The sequence below is a fragment of the Pholis gunnellus genome, assembly GCF_910591455.1.
Source record: "Pholis gunnellus genome assembly, chromosome: 14".
NCBI classification, from domain to species: domain Eukaryota; kingdom Metazoa; phylum Chordata; class Actinopteri; order Perciformes; family Pholidae; genus Pholis; species Pholis gunnellus.
Genome location: NC_136541.1, coordinates 16,264,911 through 16,284,273, shown reverse-complemented (window position 1 = coordinate 16,284,273; position 19,363 = coordinate 16,264,911). Strand labels below are relative to the sequence as shown.

Below are 19,363 nucleotides of genomic sequence, written 5' to 3'. Positions count from 1 at the left end.
TCTGGGGGAACCCAGTCAACAGCAGCAATAGATACAATAGAATAGATGGATAGAAAGTTTGCCATGGGTCCTATTTTAAAGTATCACACACTGTCAGCCATTTTGAAAGAATGCGCTGTCGATAAATTAACTGTAGTTTTCCTAAAATAATGTTTATCTGTTTATATTTTCTTCAGATAACATTCATTACGCAACTATTCCTGTTTTTTTTTGAAGAAATTAGATGAAATGTTATTGATGCTTTGATGTTTCTTACATTACTGTATTCCTCTTGGGCAGTAGTCCTTGTATGTTGAATATGTGTGCAGGGTGTGTTTTCACAATCCACTAACCTTGCCAAGCATCCTTTCTGCTGAAGCGTCCTTGAGCAAGACACTGAATCTCGACAGTTCCAGAGGTGCTGATTCGGTGCTGTGACCTCCCCGTGGAGGGGAGGAAGTAAAACACTGAATGTCTCTGTTAGCACTACATCACAATTTCTTAGTGTTACACCGGTTGAGACATAAGTTAAACGAGGGCATAAAGTTGAGTGCACATCCACATCCAAGCTTAGCGGGATCGAAGGCGAGTATCTAAACATCACAGGAATACAAGAGAAAAGTATCTGCACGCTGGAATTTGACCTTGTTGGTGATGTTTCGACCCAACACAACTCAACAACCTGCATTGGGTTGAAATGTTTCAGCCCAGTGTGATGGTGCTTTTATATTCACATAGTAAAACATGACAGGTCAAAGAAGGAAAACAGTGCTGGGTGCTTCTGACAGAGAAGCTTGTGTGTGAAAACACAGATCAGGACCGGGTGGTATGCCATCAATCTAATTTATGAACTCAGACCTCTTATCTGGCGTAATGACTGACAACATTGTGAAGACTCGCCAACATTCCTCCGGGAATGTGAATGGCAGCTAACGTGTTTCGACTGCAGCTCTCGCTCGTTCCCAGAGTTCATAGGATGAAGGAGGATAGAACGTAAATGGGAGTCAGGGGTCAAATTCCTGTTGTGCTCAAAACACCCAGGAATATTTAATTCTCTACACTTTTTGGAACGGTATTCCCCTCCTTCCTCGGGCTCCGTCACATGGGGGCTTCATATTGACAGTGATCATCATGAAAGGAACGGGTTTGTTGCTGTGTAAACCGTGGAAATGATCTTCTCACACTGGCTGTTTGTGTGCACTGACGGGTTTATTGCCCCCTCCTAATGTTTACAGTTTAACAGCACATTCCGACCGAGCATCAGCCTTTGAAGTTGCAGCACACTCAGCAAATATGCCGTCGGTGAATGATGATATCAAAGTAAGTAAAGTAAGGCAAAGTAAGGCAACTGGAATGCAGACTGTCCTCGACTCACATTGGTATGGTAATTGATATTGCTCCATTTCTGAATAAGGCCAAACACTCATTACGAACAAAGATTTCCATTCAGATTTCTCTGGACTAAATAATAGCTACTGTGTACATACCGCAAGCATGTGGTACACACAAGCATGTGGTGCACACATTCAAACAAACACAAGGACACTAATGAATGTGGAGTCAGTGTGATGAGATATTGATCGACTGGCCTCCTCGGGGCAGATATATGCAGCACTGATTAATGGACACATGAAATAACATGCATCCTATATCCTCAGTATGTCAATCCACAAAAGCCCAATCATTCCGCTCTCTTGTCGGAAGGCCCTTTATGTTTTTGGATATTAGTTATATGTGTGATGGGCCTGATGTTTGAAACCACAGACATGACCCTGAGCACATGTTTCAGCCACAACGTCGCTGTAAGATGTGATGCCAGGCCAGGGTGTCTACTGATTTTCAAAAGAAAGGTTCCAAAAAACATTTTACCGAAGAGTTTAAAGTATGGCCATGTGATTGCTCATACGTGTAGACTAATTATACATTTTGGGATTCTTAACAAGTTGTTCATCTGTTGAGAATCATCTGCATGGAACGTTTAAGAAACTTGTATTACTGGACATGTACATGATGCACAATGTGTCAATAACTGGACTATGTGTTGACGTCCTGACAAATGCCCCGAGAGACATTAAATAGTTATAAGACTCTAAGAATTCAATGACTCTTCGTGGTTCACACTTACAGATCCTCTGAGACACTAAACATGAGGCAAGCACCGAATGCTCCACCTCCTGGAAAACATGTGTTCTTCATTCTTTGTCTTGGGGGGGGATTAGATCTGTTAACTGCTATACAAAGCAACTCGCACGCGCACGCACGCACGCACACACGCACGCACGCATGCACGCACACACACAGGTCATCTTTTGTGAATGTATGACTGAGGACACTCAGGAGGGTTTTGTATGTGTTTTAACTGTAGGTTACAACTTGTTTTAACTGAATTATTTATTTTCTTTCGGCATTTTTATTGTTTATCAAATTGTATTTTATGTTCTGTTGGACATCATGTATAAATATTCTAATATATTATTTTTCTTCAGTATGTTGTTTAATTTCATAGGTAGTAAGGTCAATGAAAGCTTGATCTTATTGGGATGTCCCTGATTAAATAAAGGTTATAGTGGGAAAGCCTTTAATATATATGCATTCCAAATTCCATAGTCTGGAAAATAAGGTAATATAAAGTGTATTATCAACAAAAATACACAAAAAAAAGAAATCCTACCAGTTCCTACCATATGAAAATTCAGAAGTGATGTAAAATATAGTCAGAAACATAGTCAGAAACTGGCAACACTTTTGAAGTAGAACAGCACCACCTACTGGAGTATCCCCAGGCCTGCAGCACGCATCTGCACTTTGAAACTTTCATGGGACTAAATTCAGTTTTTCCCTCATCTTTTCTGTTCATTAACTGCTGCAGAACTTTTATACTAATAATGAGTCTGTTGATGGAGTCAGTGTGTCCGCAACCGCAAGTAGGTAACGTGAGAGTGACGAGGAAACGGGGAAATAAAACAAAAGCTACGACATGTGCTGACCATTTTGCAGATCCAAAAACACCACCGTGTCTGGTCGAATCCACCTCCAAAAACACTGCAGCGTGTCATACTGCTAAATGAATATTACAACAATGGCCTCACTTTGGTCTCTTTTCTTTAACGGTGAAGGGCTGTCTGTCATGCTGACTAGTGTAGTTAGTGTTAATGACTTTATACTTTATTTGTTTCTGTAACAAGTCAACTGTCACCTTTGGTCTGCAGGTTTTATTTAGTTTTGTTAGTGATAGAAAACTTCTAGACTCCCATATATCTTCTATAAAGCTACACTAACCGGTGTACGCCTGACAACAAACCGCGCGTACCTCTCCTTAACACCCCGCCCACCCAGTCGCCATCACTACCGTCGCAACAACGGCTAGCTAATGTAGCTTAGCGCTGTCGTTGAGTTCGGAAGTGAAAAACCCAGTGTGTCCGTCTCTTTATGGACATTTAAAACGCGGACCGGACCGCACCACGTTAAGAGCTGCAGGGGACAGGACGTGTCTGCAGGATGTGCTCCGTCGTCGGATGTGACTCGGGGCGTCGCGGCGCGCGGCGCTTCAAGTTGCCGGAGGACCCGGAGAGGAGGCTGGAGTGGGTTCAGTTTCTCGCCACAGTCAACACGCAGCGATTTAGAGAGTCGTCCTGGACAGACATCACGATTTGTAGCGAACACTTTAGAGATGACTGTTTTGACAGCCGGACACCGAAACATCCGGGTGTGACCGGTGAGGTCCTGCTGACGTTGAGACCCGGTGCTGTCCCATCACTGTGTCTCCAGTCAGAAGAGCCCGAGACAACATGTGTGGTGAGTCTACTTTGACAGCTGTGAACATGGTCTCTATCTCACTTAAAATGTAATGCTGCATCCTACGTTTGACATATAAATAGTTTATATTATATCTGATCTGGGGTGAAGCCTAAACTAAGTGAATTAAGTGAATTGTATTGCCAAGTACTGTTACAGTTTAAGAATTGTTCTATTGTCCCCAGATAGACAAGTAGGTGTTTACTTGTTTATCAAATAAAGTTAAGACGCACTAACAAAGCAGAATTACAATTGTATTGTCAATTAACATCATTTTTTACTTTTTAAAATGCAAATAAGAGAGATGCACAGGTTAGGCATTTATACTGTACGCATGAGACTCAATATAAGAGTCATAGGAGGCAACACAGTTAAAACCTGTTACACTCTAAATATGAAGGAGGTGCAGATCCACATTTGTTTTTTTCAAAAGCAAACTGACTGTTAGTGCTATCATCCACGTCTTGTGTTCTTGCATGTTGCCGTTATTGATTTCAGCTACCACACAGTAGTGCTGTGCAGGGCTCAATGATGAGGCTATGATGGCCCGTTAAGGGCCAAAGTTAAGTGCCATGGCGGGCTGGGAAATCTAGCAACTCGCATTCCCGATCGGGCAAGTGGTACAAAAAAAAAGAAGAGAATTAAACACATTGTTTTGTTTTTTGCAAAGCTGAGAATGGAATTAAAGTAAATCAAAACACATGGTACTTTGACATGGACCACACGTAGTTCTTAATGTTCTGTTTGTTGCGTTTTTGTTACAACTACAAGCTTTTACTTTTGTTACTCTGTGTAGGAGCCTGAGGAAACCACAGAAGTTGCTTGTCTGCGTGATCAACTTAAAACACGTGATGGCCCTACTGCCTTTTCGGAAGAGTCGATGGGTAAAAGTGTTTGATTATAAAAAAAAAATGTGTTTTTGAAAATGAAGCGCAGTGAAGGGATTTTTCTCACACTTCAAACTTAATTTGCAGCCGTCCAAGGAAGCCCGACTGAGGTCCTCTCGTGTTCAACTGATACTTTTGTATCTGGCCAGATGCAACCAAAACATATGGATTTTGATTTGATCGGACAAAAGTAAGTTTTCTTAACGTTCTGCTTGCTTTGGCTACTTTTCACATCAGGTTGATGTTTTCATATTTTTCATCTACATTGATCTTTCAGAGCTGCACTCCTGCAGATGAAAGGGAAGTACGTCGTGAATGAAAAGCGTCTCCTCCAGTTGTTCCGCCGCAAGTGCCCGTCCTGTGGCTCTAAGGTGAAGATGGAGAAGGTCACCTGTGGGTTGCTCATCGTCTTGAACCAGCAGTGTCTTCAGTGTGACTACAGGAACCAGTGGAAAAGCCAAGTCGATGCCAGTGTCCCAACAGATGAGGATCAACACCTGACCAAAGTAGAAGAAGTAACTCCAGAGAGCCAACAGGTAGGACTGTAATAGTCAGACTCACGACAACGTATTTAGACAGTATCCAGAAAGTATCTATAAGAAAACCACACACACACACACAACACTATTCAGTATTGTCTATGCCTTAGTTGAGGGTTTTATAAACTGTTTGGTTATAATCATAAATCATAATACATTTCTCTGCTTGCACCGTCTTCTTGTTTCAGTTGTAATACTCAAGACAGTCTACTGTATAGGCTTACGTTCCTACTCATCCCCTCCTTGTCATTGTGTCACAGGGGGCCACAGGGGTCCATGAGATTGTTGCAGTTCTTGATGAGCAGAGCGAGCCACTCGATGAATCGAGTGATGAGGGGGACTTGGATTCAGGCCATGATTGGAAGCCAGTGAACGGCTCTTCTCATGCTAGAGTGCTGATAAAGAAAATTGAGGAGGAAACCGAAGATGAAGATGAAGAAGACGACGACGACGACGACGACGACGACGAAGAGGATGAAGAAGAAGAAGAAGAAGAAGAAGATGGCGATTATCCCCCACTTCCTGTCAAACACAGTCGGCTCTGCGCAGAGTGTGGGGTGCTTTACAATAAACGGAGGTCTCACACATGCGAGCACAAGGTTAAACCTTTTTCTTGCAACATTTGCGGGAAGAGATGTGTCAGCGACAAAGCCCTGATTACTCACAGCAGGATCCACGACGAGAACTACGAGTACCAGTGCAAATTCTGTCGCGCTACGTTCAAAACAAAGGTGGACAAAATCACCCACGAGCAGATCCACGTGACCCAAGGAAAACCCTATAAATGTCCCGACTGTCCAGAGACTTTCGCCACAAATAAGGAGCGCAGAATCCACCTGGAGGATATCAGAGGCCCCCAGCAGTTAAAATGTCACATCTGCGGGATTGACTTCCTCTGGCCCCTTTCTCTCCAGAGACACTTGGCCGTGCACACGGGAGACAGGCCGTTCAAGTGTTCAGAGTGCCAACGCGGCTTCAAGCAGGCAGGCCACCTGAAATCCCACATGCGCCTGCACACGGGGGAGAGACCGTATAAGTGTCCGCATTGTGCCAAAAGCTTCAATCACAACGTGAGCCTGAAGAGTCACGTCCAGCGTTGCCACTCGCCGGGCTCTGGACGTGAACAGATGAAAGAGAAGAGAAACAAAAGGGCAAGTGACACTCGTGATGCTCAGGATAATGGGAACAAGAGAGGTGCAGATTCAGGGCTGGACAATGTGGAGGACGAGCAGGACACAGAGGAGGAGGAGGAGGAGGAGGAGGCGCAGAGGGAGATGATATATAGACCCAAAAAGAAAAGCACAGGTAGGCCCATCGGAAGGCCCAAGCGCCATGAACCAGGCAACTCAGAGGAAGGCCAGTCTTCAAACGCCAAGTCTGGAAAACCGCGAGGGCGGAAGTCAAAGAGAACACAAAGCAGGGATGACGAAAGCGAGGCCAAGCCCAGCGACAGCGGCACGTGTGATTCGGCGGAGGAGGAAGAGGAGAGCAGCAAGGAGGCGATCAAGAACACAGCGAGATCAAGGAGAAGACCAAACGATTCTGAGATTGACTGTGATTTTGACCCGCAAGAAAGAAAGAAAAAGAGGTACAGCAGGGGTAAAAGCTCGGGGAAGCGTCGGGGAAGACCACGGAAGAATCCTAAAGGCGACTCTTAGAATGAACTGAGCTGAAGGAATGAATCTGGTTTCAACGACTGTGAAAAGAAAGGAGCCACATAAAGTGGATAGTAGACTGATTTCATAAGACAGGCAAAGCACTTATACACCTATAGGCTAGAGTGTAAGTGACATTTCATCGCCTTCTGCTGTTGAAGGAGGCAGATTGGCAGACACACAAAAAAATAGTGAAAGCGCTAATGGCGCTTTCTAAAGCCAGAGTGTCTGGTTTGTCCATCTGGGCTACCGTAGAATCATGGCGGCCGGAACCCAGAAGAGGACACGCTCTGTATGTAGATACAAACAGATCATTCTAAGATTAAAAACACAACGATTCTTATTTTCAGCTGATTTTGCACTTAAGAAAACATACTTATTAATGTTGTATTCTGTTCATGGAAATAGATCCCCCTAAGTTCTACACAACTGTACCTTTTTCAAGAGAAGCTCTCGCTTTGATTTGAAAATACTATTGAACCCTGTTACCGGAACAAATGGTCAAAGTGGATAAAAGTATATTAAACAGGGCTGATGTTAAGTGCCTGCATTCTTTTCTGTTGTAAGTTTCTAATACTACCACTGCCATATGTGATGATGAGTGATCTTTGAACTGCTTGAAAGTCAGTCTCATGTGCTGCTGAGAAGAGTTACAGGTATGATGGTCTGTGTGAAATCATGGACCCTCAGAAGGGTTGGGTGCAGATTTGAACAGGATTGAAGGAGGTTCTTCAAAAGTACCCTTTTCTATGACATTCTCACGTCACTGCAGTGAATGATATGCTTGATATGTCTATATTATTATAACGTTATACATATTATATTTATTTTGACAGATGAGCCATGTGTTACTTTGCGAAATGTCGTTAATAAAACATTACTAAAACAATACATTAAACAATCCACTGTTTTACATTTATTTAAGTGAAATCGGGGCGTAGTAATGTGGGTGCGCGTTCTACTGAACGCATGCGTGCTCTCGCGGCCAAGGAGAACACTTCCTGTATCAGCTACCTTGGCACGGCGTGCCGGGATACGCCCGATACCGAACCACGCGGACCTCGCCCACTCTACCGCCCGCCAACGGCTGGCTAGCTGTTAGCTCCTGACCGTTTGGCACGTTGATAGGAGTCCACGCCGAGCTCTGTCTTCCAGTCCCCGTGAACCGGTCGGCCACGTTTAAAGCTTGAGGATGTGCTCCGTGCTCGGTTGTGACTCGGAGCGCCACGGTGCGCAACGATTCAAGTTACCGGAGGACCCGGAGAGGAGACTTGAGTGGGTTCAGTTCCTCCTTGAAGTCAACGGGCAACGACTCAAAGAATCGTCCTGGACTGATATCACCGTTTGCAGACAACATTTCAAAGTTGAGAGTTTTATAAGCCGGACTGGCGCGGTCCAGCTGAAGCCCAGCGCTGTCCCGTCACTGTGCGTCAAGTCAGAGCCAGACGAGCCTGAGCCGCGCCAGGTGAGGCTGGAATGTGTGATGATTCTGCTTCGACATCATAAATTAGTACACAGAAATACACAAGTTACACTTTCTTACTCGCACAGCACATCAATCAAAAGCCACTGACTAACTTTGACTCCATTATATTCTTTCTGGATTGTTTTGATGAACACATCTGGCTGAGATGGCGCAGTCAACTTTCACTATGTGTTGCACAATTTTTATTCACAAAGTGGTTTTAGTTGCTTATTAAACGAATACATAATTAAAATGAACCATTAGAAAGTAGGCCAGAGCCACAGAACAAATATAGTTGTACAGAATATCAAATGCAGTTGGTAAATGTTGTTACGACAACACAAGCGTTTACTCCCCTGACCTTGTGTAGGAGCCTGAGGAAACCACAGAGGTTTCTGCTCAGTACGATGAAGTGAAGAGATGTGACAGTCCGTCCTCCTGTTCTGAAGAATCAGGCCCGCCTTCAACAAGTGAGAAACTTGACATGTTTATGTGTTAATAAAAAGAGTGGGTATTCATTCCAATGTAGTATTTAATATAATAAATGTTAAATTGAATTTGCAGCTGCCAGAGAAAGCCCAGCGCCAAGTGATGTTCCAGATGCTTTCATGTCAGATTATGGTCAGATGCTACGAAACATTGTGAACCTCGATATGATCAGGAAAAAGTAAGCTAATCTTTAACGATCGTACTTTGATTACACCAGGGTTTAGCTTTTCAAAAGCTGCATCTCACTATTTGAATGAAACTCGTGTTTCAGAGCGGCACTCCTGCAGATGAAAGGGAAGTACGTCGTGAATGAAAAGCGTCTCCTCCAGTTGTTCAGCCGCGAGTGCCCGTCCTGTGGCTCTAAGGTGCAGATGGAGAAGGTCACCTGTGGGTTGCTCATGATCTTGAACCAGCAGTGTCTCCAGTGTGACTACAGGAACCAGTGGAAAAGCCAAGTCGATGCCAGTGTCCCCACAGATGAGGATCAACACCTGACAGAAGTAGAGGAAGTAACTCCAGAGAGCCAACAGGTAGGACTGTAATAGTCAGACGTGCTACAATCCAAACACACTGCGTCTGTTTGTGCATCCAAGGAAGTTTTTACACTGCTGCTTCTCCTTATCATATATCATTGCAAACTGAATATCTTTGGGTTTTGGACAAAACAAGACATTTTAAGACTTCACCTTGGACTCTGGGCAGTGGTGATTGGCATTTTCCACTAATTGGACCAAATTAATTGATGAGTCACCCCTGCCTTTGTTTGGCAGTATTAATCATCGTGTACGGACTTTGAAAAATGTGGCATTTCACTCATTCCCATTTTTGTCATTAAACCTTTCCCAGATGTTGTCAACAGACGACAACTGCAGCGGTATGGCCGACATGTCTGAGATGGCCCCCGTTATTAGGGAGGACCAAACGGAGGAATCGGCTGACGAAGGCGACACGGATTCAGACGACGATTGGCACCCAGAGGAGGAGCTCTCACTGGTGAGCGAGATTCATGACGAATCTGAGGAGGAAACTGAAAATAAAGAGGAGGAGGAAGATGATGATGATCCCCTACTTCCTGTCAAACACAGCCAGCTCTGCACAGAGTGTGGGGTGCTCTTCAATAAACAGAGGCCTCACACATGCGAGCACAAGATTAAACCTTTTTCTTGCAACAATTGCGGTCGGAGATGTGTCAGCGAGAGGGCTCTTAATTTACACAGCAGAATCCACGACGACAACTACGAGTACCAGTGCAAATTCTGTCGCGCTACGTTCAAAACAAAGGTGGACAAAGTCACCCACGAGCAGATCCACATGATTCAAGGAAAACCCTATGAATGTCCCGACTGTCCAGAGACTTTCGCCACAAATAAGGAGCGCAGAATCCACCTGGAGGATATCAGAGGCCCCCAGCTGTTAAAATGTCACATCTGCGGGATTGACTTTGCTCAACGAGGTTATCTCCAGAGACACTTGGCCGTGCACACGGGAGACAGGCCGTTCAAGTGTTCAGTGTGCCAACGCGGCTTCAACCAGACCAGCCACCTGAAATCCCACATGCGCCTGCACACGGGGGAGAGACCGTATAAGTGTCCGCATTGTGACAAAAGCTTCACTCACAACGTGAGCCTGAAGTGTCACGTCCAGCGTTGCCACTCGCCGGGCTCTGGAGGAGAGCGGAACAAGGGTAGAAGAAGCAAAACTGTGGGTGACGCGCAGGAGAACAACAGAGGCACAGGCGGTGGGCTTGGCGTTGAAGAAGAGCAGGTGCAGGAAGAGAGAAAAGCCATGCCAAAACGTAAGAGGAGGAGCACAGGTAGACCCATAGGAAGGCCGAAGGGAAGTTCAGAAGGCAACTTGGGGGAAAAGCGAGGCCAGCGTTCAAACAGTAAGACCGCCGGAGCTCGAGAGCAGAAGTCAAAGAGAACACGCTGCAGTGACGGAGCGACGGAGGGCGAGCCGACCCGAAGGGGCATGCCCTCTGACCCGGCAGAGCAGGAATGGAGGAGAATGGTGAGGAAGTCACATCCAGCACAAGCAGATCAAGAAGAAAGGGCAAAACATTCTGATGGTGACCCGGATTTTTGACCCAGAAAAAAGAAATGGAGAGAGCAGCCAGAACCGTGGTAACAGCTCAGGGACGACCAGGAGAGAATCAAGTAGAGACACTGAACATTAAAAAAATATTGTTGAGTTGGGCACTTATTGTAAGTCGCTTTGGATAAAAGCGTCTGCTAAATGACTGTAATGTAATGTAATTAGGATAAATGCCATTTATATTGTCCGAGAGAAGTGGTATGTTTACTATGATATATTTTAACAATGTAAGTATTATGAGAAACATGAAATCTGGGGATCGGCTCTTTTAAGAATTGCTTTTCTCTTTTTAAGAGGTAGTGTCACTTTGATTTCAAGATACTTCTGAGTCCTGTTCCTGTTGAAAATGAGTAACACTAGATTAAAGTGGGATAAAGTTGTAGGTTCCTGTTGTAAATGTTTCATAATTCCATAATACTGTTACGTACTGAATACGAAGCCAATGTAAAGAAAACTAAAATCATCTGCATGGTTAAATACCACTACTAGGGTCAAATGTGGAAACGTTTTTTGTAATTTGGGTGAACGGACCCTTTAATTCAACAGCGCCATCTGCTGGTGTGGTCCCGGGCCTGCATGTCAGTAGCTCACACTGGAGAGGACGCTACGGAAATGGCGGACACAGCGCAGACACAGCGCAGATATAGCGCAGACACAGCGCCAAGCGGACAAAACTCGTTCCAAATCGAGAGAGACGCGCACTGAGGATGAAGATGAGGATGAGGAGGAGTTGTCCTGTTCTCTGATGGACAAATGTGTGCTGATTAGTTTAAGATAAATAGGGATGGAGGGACCGACTTTGATTGTTGTGCTTACAAGTTGCTTACATGAGGGTGAACTTCCGATACATTATAGGAAAGTTGAGGGAAAGTTAGTTTTAGTTTATGTTGCTGAACGACCGATTATCTGTGTTGCACCTATTTGATGTGAAAACGTGTAAAACACTTCAGATAAAGCTTCAATGCTGTCCTAAACCGACCTGCAAATATATGACACCTCTCTTTATGAAAGTGCAAAGATTAAAAACCACTAACATTATACTGATCAAATCTGGATTATTTTATCCCACAGAGACGCATCTCACAGACGGAGCGGTGTTTTAAAGAATCTCTGTTTTATTTGGGATTATCTTGTCCAGTGTTGCACAGTTTAATAAGTATGGTGTCTTTTGAAAGAGCCAATGTGGTCTAGATGTGGTAAAAGCAGTGAACTCTCCATTTGTACAAATAAAGGTTTCACAGATTTGAAAGCGTCACGGCTTCCCCTAAAATGTTTAACACGCTTTCTCAACAGGGGTGCAAAACACGGGTCGGTCTCCCAGCGATCTAAATAAAGTTCCTCTTAACTTTCCCCTAACTACAGCTGTCTGCTGTTTAAACTGAAGTAAACACCCACAAACATCATCCCATCAAACCGGGACACGCCGTACATCAAACCACGCCACCCCGGCCGCCTAGCCCCGCCCATTCCGTTACCACCGCAGCCCCTAGCTAAATGGCTAGCCGTTAGCTGTCACTCTCGTCAACGTCGACCCAGAACCTTCCAGTCCTCTTGCAGTAAACAAAGCTGTCCGCACCACGCTAGGAGCTGCGGGGGGACAGGACGTGTCCGCAGGATGTGCTCCGTCCTCGGATGTGACTCGGGGCGTCGCGGCGCGCAGCGCTTCAAGTTGCCGCAGGACCCGGAGAGGAGGCTGGAGTGGGTTCAGTTCATTTTCGAAGTCAACGGGCAACGGCTTAAAGAATCGTCCTGGACCGACATCACCGTTTGCAATGAACACTTTACCGATGACTGTTTTGAACACGTGACCCCGGTGACCGGCATGCTGGGGGTACAGCTGAAGCCCGACGCTGTCCCGTCAGTGTGTGTCAAGTCAGAGCCCGGCGAACATCTGGAGAGCCCACAGTACGTGGTGAGTCTGCGTGGACAGATGTGGCATCTGTTACTTGTCCCCGTCCATGTCCAACAAATCCAGCTGACTGGTTTATTCTCCCTTTTGACCCAATAGCAACATGTTTTCATTTAGAAAAGCTGCTTTCAGTGGCTCTAAATTTAAGTCAATACGTATATAATAAGGGATCAATCATAGTGGCAACAGGTCAGTGCCAGAGCCACTATTACATGTGCACAAACATTACTTTTTTAAATGATAAAGTGTGTCTTAATTAAAGGAATGACACTCTAATACAGCATGTCAACCTAATCAGCCTGTACAAAGGAGTTTGGTTTGCTTTTCAGTATAATAGTGGAGATAAACATGTGTTTGCACTACAGGTGATTTTATACTTCTTTATTCAATACAATTAACAGAATTTTGTCTGAGACTCATATTTGAGACTCCTAAGGAGTTATAACTATAGTAACTTTGCCCTTTGTTCATTAACATATGTATGACTGTAAACTGTACGAATCAGCATCCTTCATTAAATACATATTTACTGTCCACCTTCTGTCACACAACATGTAGCCTATATTAAGTAAATCACAGCCATACATTTTAATATTCACAAGTGTTACTCCACGTCTTGTGTGTATTGTGCAGCTTGATTTAAATGCTGCTTGTTTTGACAGGAGCTTAAAGGAATTCTTAACCTCACCCCCAAAATAACAATTTGTATCTCAATCACTCACCCTCACTTTGAATTTGTGAAGAACACTTTTGAAGAAAACTGCGCCACTCGTCAGAGCGAGACCAGACAAGGAGGGCGCCTGTGCAAACACAAACCTGTTTATGCAGACGTGTTTAAAATAGTGACGTTTGAGTGAGAATGCTTTGGGTTTGGGTAGAAGTGAGCACACTGCTGGATAAAAGAGACTTGGGTTATACTGCACGAGTAGAAAGATGTTTAAATATAGTTTTGCTGTTGTTGAAATCGTCTCCGTTTACTCCACTTCATCAAGACTGTTCTCTGTCTTTGGATTCTTCCTACTTCCATTCACCATGCAGTCGTTAAATATGCACATTTATCTATAGTCAGTGCGCACAGAGAGCTGTCATTTATTTTAAGTCAAAACATATGTACGGTACTCTGAGGTGCTCAGAAACACAGTTTTTAGTGGGCTACTGCAGTGCCCGTTCAGAACATGCCCGTTTGGAAGAGGCCAAATGCTTGCCGAGTGGTACGGCTGCTTCCTCAGCGATTTACCTGCCGTGGCATAGTTGTGTAACATACCCAAGTAGCAGCTCCTTGCGGTCAGTCACACCGTCAAAATGCATTCTGGTTCACGGGTAACAGTTAGGCAAAGGTAGTTAGAGAGAAAGGGGGACAAGTCAAGCTAGTCGGTGATTGCATGGGGCATCAAATCACTCAAGGTGTGGCTGCTCACAGTTAGTAACCCGTGACATCATCCAGCAGCAAAAGTGAACGGCAGTCAAAAAGGCTCGCTGCAGACGCCATGCTCGACTCAGTCTGAGGTAGATCGGATGAACGATTCCCCACGTATGTGAAGGACACACAGACGGACAGAGATTCCTTGTTTTATAGCTTTTGTTTAACTACAAGCTTCTACGTTTGTCGTTTGTGTAGGAGCCTGTGGAAACCTCAGAAGCTGCTTGTCAGTGCGATGACCTCAATAGTCCAACTTCCTCTCAAAATTCAAGACATACTTTAAGAGGTAAGAACCTCAACATATTGCGTATATATATGTATATAAATCTGAAGAGGGTAAACTTTCTTTATATTTACATTTATAGGTTTAAATGCTTCAGATGCTGTCATGTCTGGATCTGACCAGGTGCAACAAAACGCCATTAACATTGATTTGAACAAGGAGAAGTGAGTTACACTCCTACACAACGGGTTTTGCTTATTTTCTGGACAGTTGACATCAGGTTGGCTTTTGAAATCTTCGTTTGAACTGATTTTCCAGAGCTGCACTTCTACAGATCAAAGGAAAGCATGTTGTGAATGAAAGCTGCCTCTTCCAGTTGTTCCGCCGCACATGCCCGTCCTGTGGGTGTGACCTGCAGATGGAGAAGGTCACCTGTGGGTTGCTCATCGTCTTGAACCAGCAGTGTCTCCAGTGTGACTACAGGAACCAGTGGAAAAGCCAAGTCGGTGCCAGTGTCCCAACAGACGAGGATCAACAGCTGACAGAAGTAGAGGAAGTAACTCCAGAGAGCCAACAGGTAGGACTGTAATAGTCAGACGTGCTACAACGTATTCAGACATTCTGATTGTAGCATAATGACATCAGAACCACCTCAATCCTCAAAGGACAAGGACATTATTTTGCATTTGGTTTGCATCCTCGGATCAAAGAGAGAGACTTATATCATGATATAGTGTTACGTAGACTTTGGTTGAACTTGTGAACATTATAAAAAAATAGGTTTTAGAACCACTGATCTACGTTGATGAATAGCACTACAGGTAAGAGGTCAAATCAGTATTTTTGATTTTGGGGTGAACTGTCCCTTTTTTTAAATGCTGCTTGTCCTGACAGGTGCTTAAAGGCACATTTACTCATCGTTTACAGTGCTGTTGTGGTCACACGCGGTATGATGAGAACGTATTGAGAGGCTGTGTTATCCCACCGCACACGTCTACAGGCTCATGTAACCGTCCACCATGCAGTTATTGAGGACACACTTTTGAGTGCATGTGAGCGGAGCGGAGTGGTGAGGATTTGACCTCCGCTCGATACCGCTTTGCTCTAAACTCAGATTTCACCTCGCTCCACTCAAATCGCTCCCCGCTCGCTCCAGAAGAAGAAACAGGCTGCGTTGTATTTTAATTAGGCTGTAGCTTCAAATGTCGGTTGTAATATTTTATTACATCACCCTAACAAAAGAGACTCAGTTTGAATGTAGTGATTAATTGGATTAAATGAGCCAGTCTTTTTATTTCATTAAGTCGACTTTCTTTAATGATGAGGCCGCGTCACTTTCCTTTGATTGCCGATAGACCGCGCTGTTAATACAGGTGTGTCCTTAGTGTGAGGTAAGTGGGAGAGACAACCATTTTTTTTTTTTGACTGCATTGAAAATGTATTCTTTCTGTAAAATGCTTTGAAACATATTTTTAGCGTGTCGCAAGTAGCCTTTGTTTAAGTACAAGAGGGACAAGCTTCTACTTTTGTCGTTCGTGTAGGAGCCTCTGGACACCACTGATTCTGATCAGTGTGATGACCTCAATAGTCCAACTTCCTCTGAAAAACCAGACATACATACTGTAGCAGGTAAGAACCTCTACATATTGCACACACACATAAATATATATATATACATATTAAGAGGGAAAAATCTCTCTACACCTTCACATGTGTAGGTTCACAAGCAAGTCCCGCGTCAAGTGGTGTCTCCGTGCCAAATTCACCTGATGCTTCAGATGCTGTCATGTCTGGATCTGACCAGGTGCAACAAAACGCCATTAACATTGATTTGAACAAGGAGAAGTGAGTTACACTCCTACACAACGGGTTTTGCTTATTTTCTGGACAGTTGACATCAGGTTGGCTTTTGAAATCTTCGTTTGAACTGATTTTCCAGAGCTGCACTTCTACAGATCAAAGGAAAGCATGTTGTGAATGAAAGCTGCCTCTTCCAGTTGTTCCGCCGCAAGTGCCCGTCCTGTGGGTGTGACCTGCAGATGGAGAAGGTCACCTGTGGGTTGCTCATCGTCTTGAACCAGCAGTGTCTTCAGTGTGACTACAGGAACCAGTGGAAAAGCCAAGTCGGTGCCAGCGTCCCAACAGACGAGGATCAACACCTGACAGAAGTAGAGGAAGTAACTCCAGAGAGCCAACAGGTAGGACTGTAATAGTCAGACGTGCTACAACGTATTCAGACATTCTGATTGTAGCATAATGACATCAGAACCACCTCGATCCTCAAAGGACAAGGACATTATTTTGCATTTGGTTTGCATCCTCGGATCAATAAAGAAAGGCTGAGCTTTATTATGATGTAGCGTTCTCTAATATTTGGAACACTGCCTGGACGTTTTGCAGATGGGGTCATAAGTAATAATAAATCATAATGTTTCTGCTGCCTGCCTTCTTATTGTTAATCTGGCTACAATAATGTGTGCTGTGTAGACTTTTACCCATGCTCAGTTGTTATTAATTATTATTATTATTAATGTTCACAGGAAATGTCGGCAGGTGACAACCCCAGCAGCTCGGCGTTCTCTGAGATTGTTACTTTCAGTGATGAAGAAAGCGACCCGTCGGATGAAGGAGAGGAAGGCGATGACGGCGGGGTGAGCTCGGATGGGGAATGGAATCCAACGGAGGAGTCTTTGCTGGCCGAAGAGCTCACGAAGGAGTCCGACGAGGAAACGGAAGACGAGGGCGAAGAGGAGGACGGTTTTGATTCCCCGGGCGGCCTCAAAATTAACGAGCTGTGCACCGAGTGCGGAGGTTTTTTCGCCGCTCTGAAGCGGCACACGTGCGAGCACAAAATGAAGCCCTTCTCCTGCAACATATGCGGCAAAAGATGCGTCACGGAGACGTCTCTGAAGAACCACAGCAGGATCCACGATGAAACCTACGACCACCCTTGTAAGTTCTGCTATGTCACCTTCAAAACCAGGGTGGACAAACTCAAACACGAGCAGACCCATCAGGATAACAGAGATCCGTATAAATGTCCCGACTGTCCGGAGACGTTCACCACCAGTAAAAAACGCAGGATCCACCTGGCAAATCACAGAACCCCGAAGGAGTACAAATGCGGGGTTTGTGGGATTGAATTTAAAGACGTGCATCATCTTCGGAGGCACTCTGTCGTGCACACGGGTTTGAAACCGTACCAGTGTTCAGTGTGCCAACGCGGCTTCAACCAGACCAGCCACCTGAAATCCCACATGCGCCTGCACACGGGGGAGAGACCGTATAAGTGTCCGCGTTGTGACAAAAGCTACAATCACAACGTGAGCCTGAAGAGTCACGTCCAGCGTTGCCACTCGCCGGGCTCCGGACGTAAGCGGAGGAAGGGCGCGACGGATGAAAGGGCGAGCGACGCGGAGGACAGCGGGAGTAAGAAAGGCACAGGCTGTGAGCTTGACTGTGCAGAAGAAGGTCGAGACGCGGAAGAGGAGGCGCAGAAGGAGAGAACAGATGTGCGGAAAAGTAGAAAGAGGAACACGGGTAGGCCGAGAGGAAGGCCTAAGAGAAACGCAGCAGGCAGCTTGGCTCCGGCTGGGCCCAAAAAGGTCAAGGGTTCAAACACTAAGACTGCAAAATCAAAGGCGCGGAAAACCGGTTCCAGCGATGAGGAAAGCGAGGACGAGCAATCAGAGAGCGACAAGTCCTTTGAATCAGCAGAAGAAGAAGAAGAAGAAGAAGAGGAGGAGGAGGAAGAAGAGGAGGAGAAGGAGACGGTGAGGAAGAGCACAGCGAGATCAAGAGGAAGACCGAAAAATGACAGTGACACTGATTTTGACCCAGAAGAAGAAGAAGCAAAGAAAAAGAGGTACAGCAGCGCCAAGAGCTCGGTGAAACGTAGGGCAAGGCCAGCGAAGACTCTCGTGGTCTGAGCAACTCATTTGGTGTGAGCAATTGTGTAAAGAAAGAACTGGATTGATATTGATCTTGAGTGTGTGTGTGTATATATATATTAAAACAATTTGGCACTGTCAGGGCACTGTGGCCCAGCCATTTTCTATCTTTTTTTTATTTACTATAAAGCAGAATAATTATGTAACTTCAGAGAATTGTCAGTCTGAAGGGAAATATTCAGATGCAGTGAATGGATTTTCTTCTAATTAGATCAGACTCATTCAATGATTATGTTGTTTTACACAAAGCCTTCATGTATATATATAGAAACGTAGAACACTTTGGTTTTTCCACCGGATTGTAAGTTATAGAGTGTTGAAATGTTGATTCTCCTCTTAAGTTTCAATACTTATCAGTTTGACCTCAGAATTGATAGAGAACAATTACCATACAAATGGATTTTGTATTGTTCATCCCAATAGCTACAAATTGATATTGATATATGAAAAAACGCTACAACAATCGGCTTGCTGAGGCTTGAAACTAATTTGAGATACAGTAGCTGATTCAGCACAGTGGAGAGAAGGTAGTTATGGTTCGATAGCACCTTTATTAAGATGGACTGTTTTCAAACTCGTCCTCTTGGCACGTTCAAGGACCTCAGCGTTTGAATGCACCACTGAGGCGTGCTTTGCAAATTGTCCCCGCTTGCAACTGTTCGACCAAAAGCAAATTAAATGTTACATTTCTGAAATGTGTAGCAAACGGTGTAAACATGCCAAACACCCAGTATGAGCCTTTTAATGAAAAAATAAATGTGTCTTACTGCCTTTTTGAGTGTGTCATTTTACCTCGTCCGTTAGCTTAACGGGTGTGGTAAAGAAGGAGTAGGTTATTCACATTTCTACTGAAAAGAAATCTACAGGGGAGCTGCTGCGGGTTTAGTATTTTGCCAAAAGAGAAACAACAATTGAACAGTTGACTTTTCCCCCTACCTTGCATTTCTTGAATTTAAAT

General features: G+C 44.6%; 4 protein-coding genes across 4 annotated transcripts; all 4 read left to right on the top strand.

Annotated features, from left to right (window-relative positions):
- Positions 1-3,372: 3,372 nt before the first annotated feature.
- Positions 3,373-7,692, top strand: LOC306706661 (uncharacterized protein). The gene is made up of 5 exons (XM_079173811.1): positions 3,373-3,774; positions 4,571-4,658; positions 4,749-4,851; positions 4,939-5,197; positions 5,461-7,692. The coding sequence occupies exons 1-5, from the start codon at positions 3,478-3,480 to the stop codon at positions 6,856-6,858; spliced, it is 2,145 nt and encodes a 714-aa protein (XP_079029937.1). The 5' UTR covers positions 3,373-3,477; the 3' UTR covers positions 6,859-7,692.
- Positions 7,693-7,923: 231 nt separating this feature from the next.
- LOC306706660 (uncharacterized protein) lies at positions 7,924-12,084 on the top strand. The gene is made up of 5 exons (XM_079173810.1): positions 7,924-8,320; positions 8,691-8,790; positions 8,885-8,987; positions 9,081-9,339; positions 9,656-12,084. The coding sequence occupies exons 1-5, from the start codon at positions 8,048-8,050 to the stop codon at positions 10,892-10,894; spliced, it is 1,974 nt and encodes a 657-aa protein (XP_079029936.1). The 5' UTR covers positions 7,924-8,047; the 3' UTR covers positions 10,895-12,084.
- A 434-nt stretch (positions 12,085-12,518) lies between these two features.
- On the top strand, positions 12,519-15,044 carry LOC306706097 (uncharacterized protein; the record flags this gene model as incomplete). The annotated part of the gene is made up of 4 exons (XM_079173006.1): positions 12,519-12,815; positions 14,431-14,518; positions 14,598-14,679; positions 14,774-15,044. The coding sequence occupies 4 exons, from the start codon at positions 12,519-12,521 to the stop codon at positions 15,042-15,044; spliced, it is 738 nt and encodes a 245-aa protein (XP_079029132.1).
- A 1,242-nt stretch (positions 15,045-16,286) lies between these two features.
- LOC306705852 (uncharacterized protein) lies at positions 16,287-19,130 on the top strand. The gene is made up of 2 exons (XM_079172715.1): positions 16,287-16,653; positions 16,996-19,130. The coding sequence occupies exons 1-2, from the start codon at positions 16,495-16,497 to the stop codon at positions 18,382-18,384; spliced, it is 1,548 nt and encodes a 515-aa protein (XP_079028841.1). The 5' UTR covers positions 16,287-16,494; the 3' UTR covers positions 18,385-19,130.
- Positions 19,131-19,363: the final 233 nt, after the last annotated feature.

Coding starts and splice junctions, on each gene's coding strand:
- LOC306706660 (XM_079173810.1), top strand. CDS start 8,048: ATGTGCTCCGTGCTCGGTTGTGACTCGGAGCGCCACGGTGCGCAACGA. Junction 8,791..8,884: donor ATCAGGCCCGCCTTCAACAA/GTGAGAAACTTG, acceptor TTGAATTTGCAG/CTGCCAGAGAAAGCCCAGCG. Junction 8,988..9,080: donor CTCGATATGATCAGGAAAAA/GTAAGCTAATCT, acceptor CTCGTGTTTCAG/AGCGGCACTCCTGCAGATGA.
- LOC306705852 (XM_079172715.1), top strand. CDS start 16,495: ATGGAGAAGGTCACCTGTGGGTTGCTCATCGTCTTGAACCAGCAGTGT. Junction 16,654..16,995: donor TAACTCCAGAGAGCCAACAG/GTAGGACTGTAA, acceptor TAATGTTCACAG/GAAATGTCGGCAGGTGACAA.
- LOC306706661 (XM_079173811.1), top strand. CDS start 3,478: ATGTGCTCCGTCGTCGGATGTGACTCGGGGCGTCGCGGCGCGCGGCGC. Junction 4,659..4,748: donor CTTTTCGGAAGAGTCGATGG/GTAAAAGTGTTT, acceptor CTTAATTTGCAG/CCGTCCAAGGAAGCCCGACT. Junction 4,852..4,938: donor TTTGATTTGATCGGACAAAA/GTAAGTTTTCTT, acceptor TTGATCTTTCAG/AGCTGCACTCCTGCAGATGA.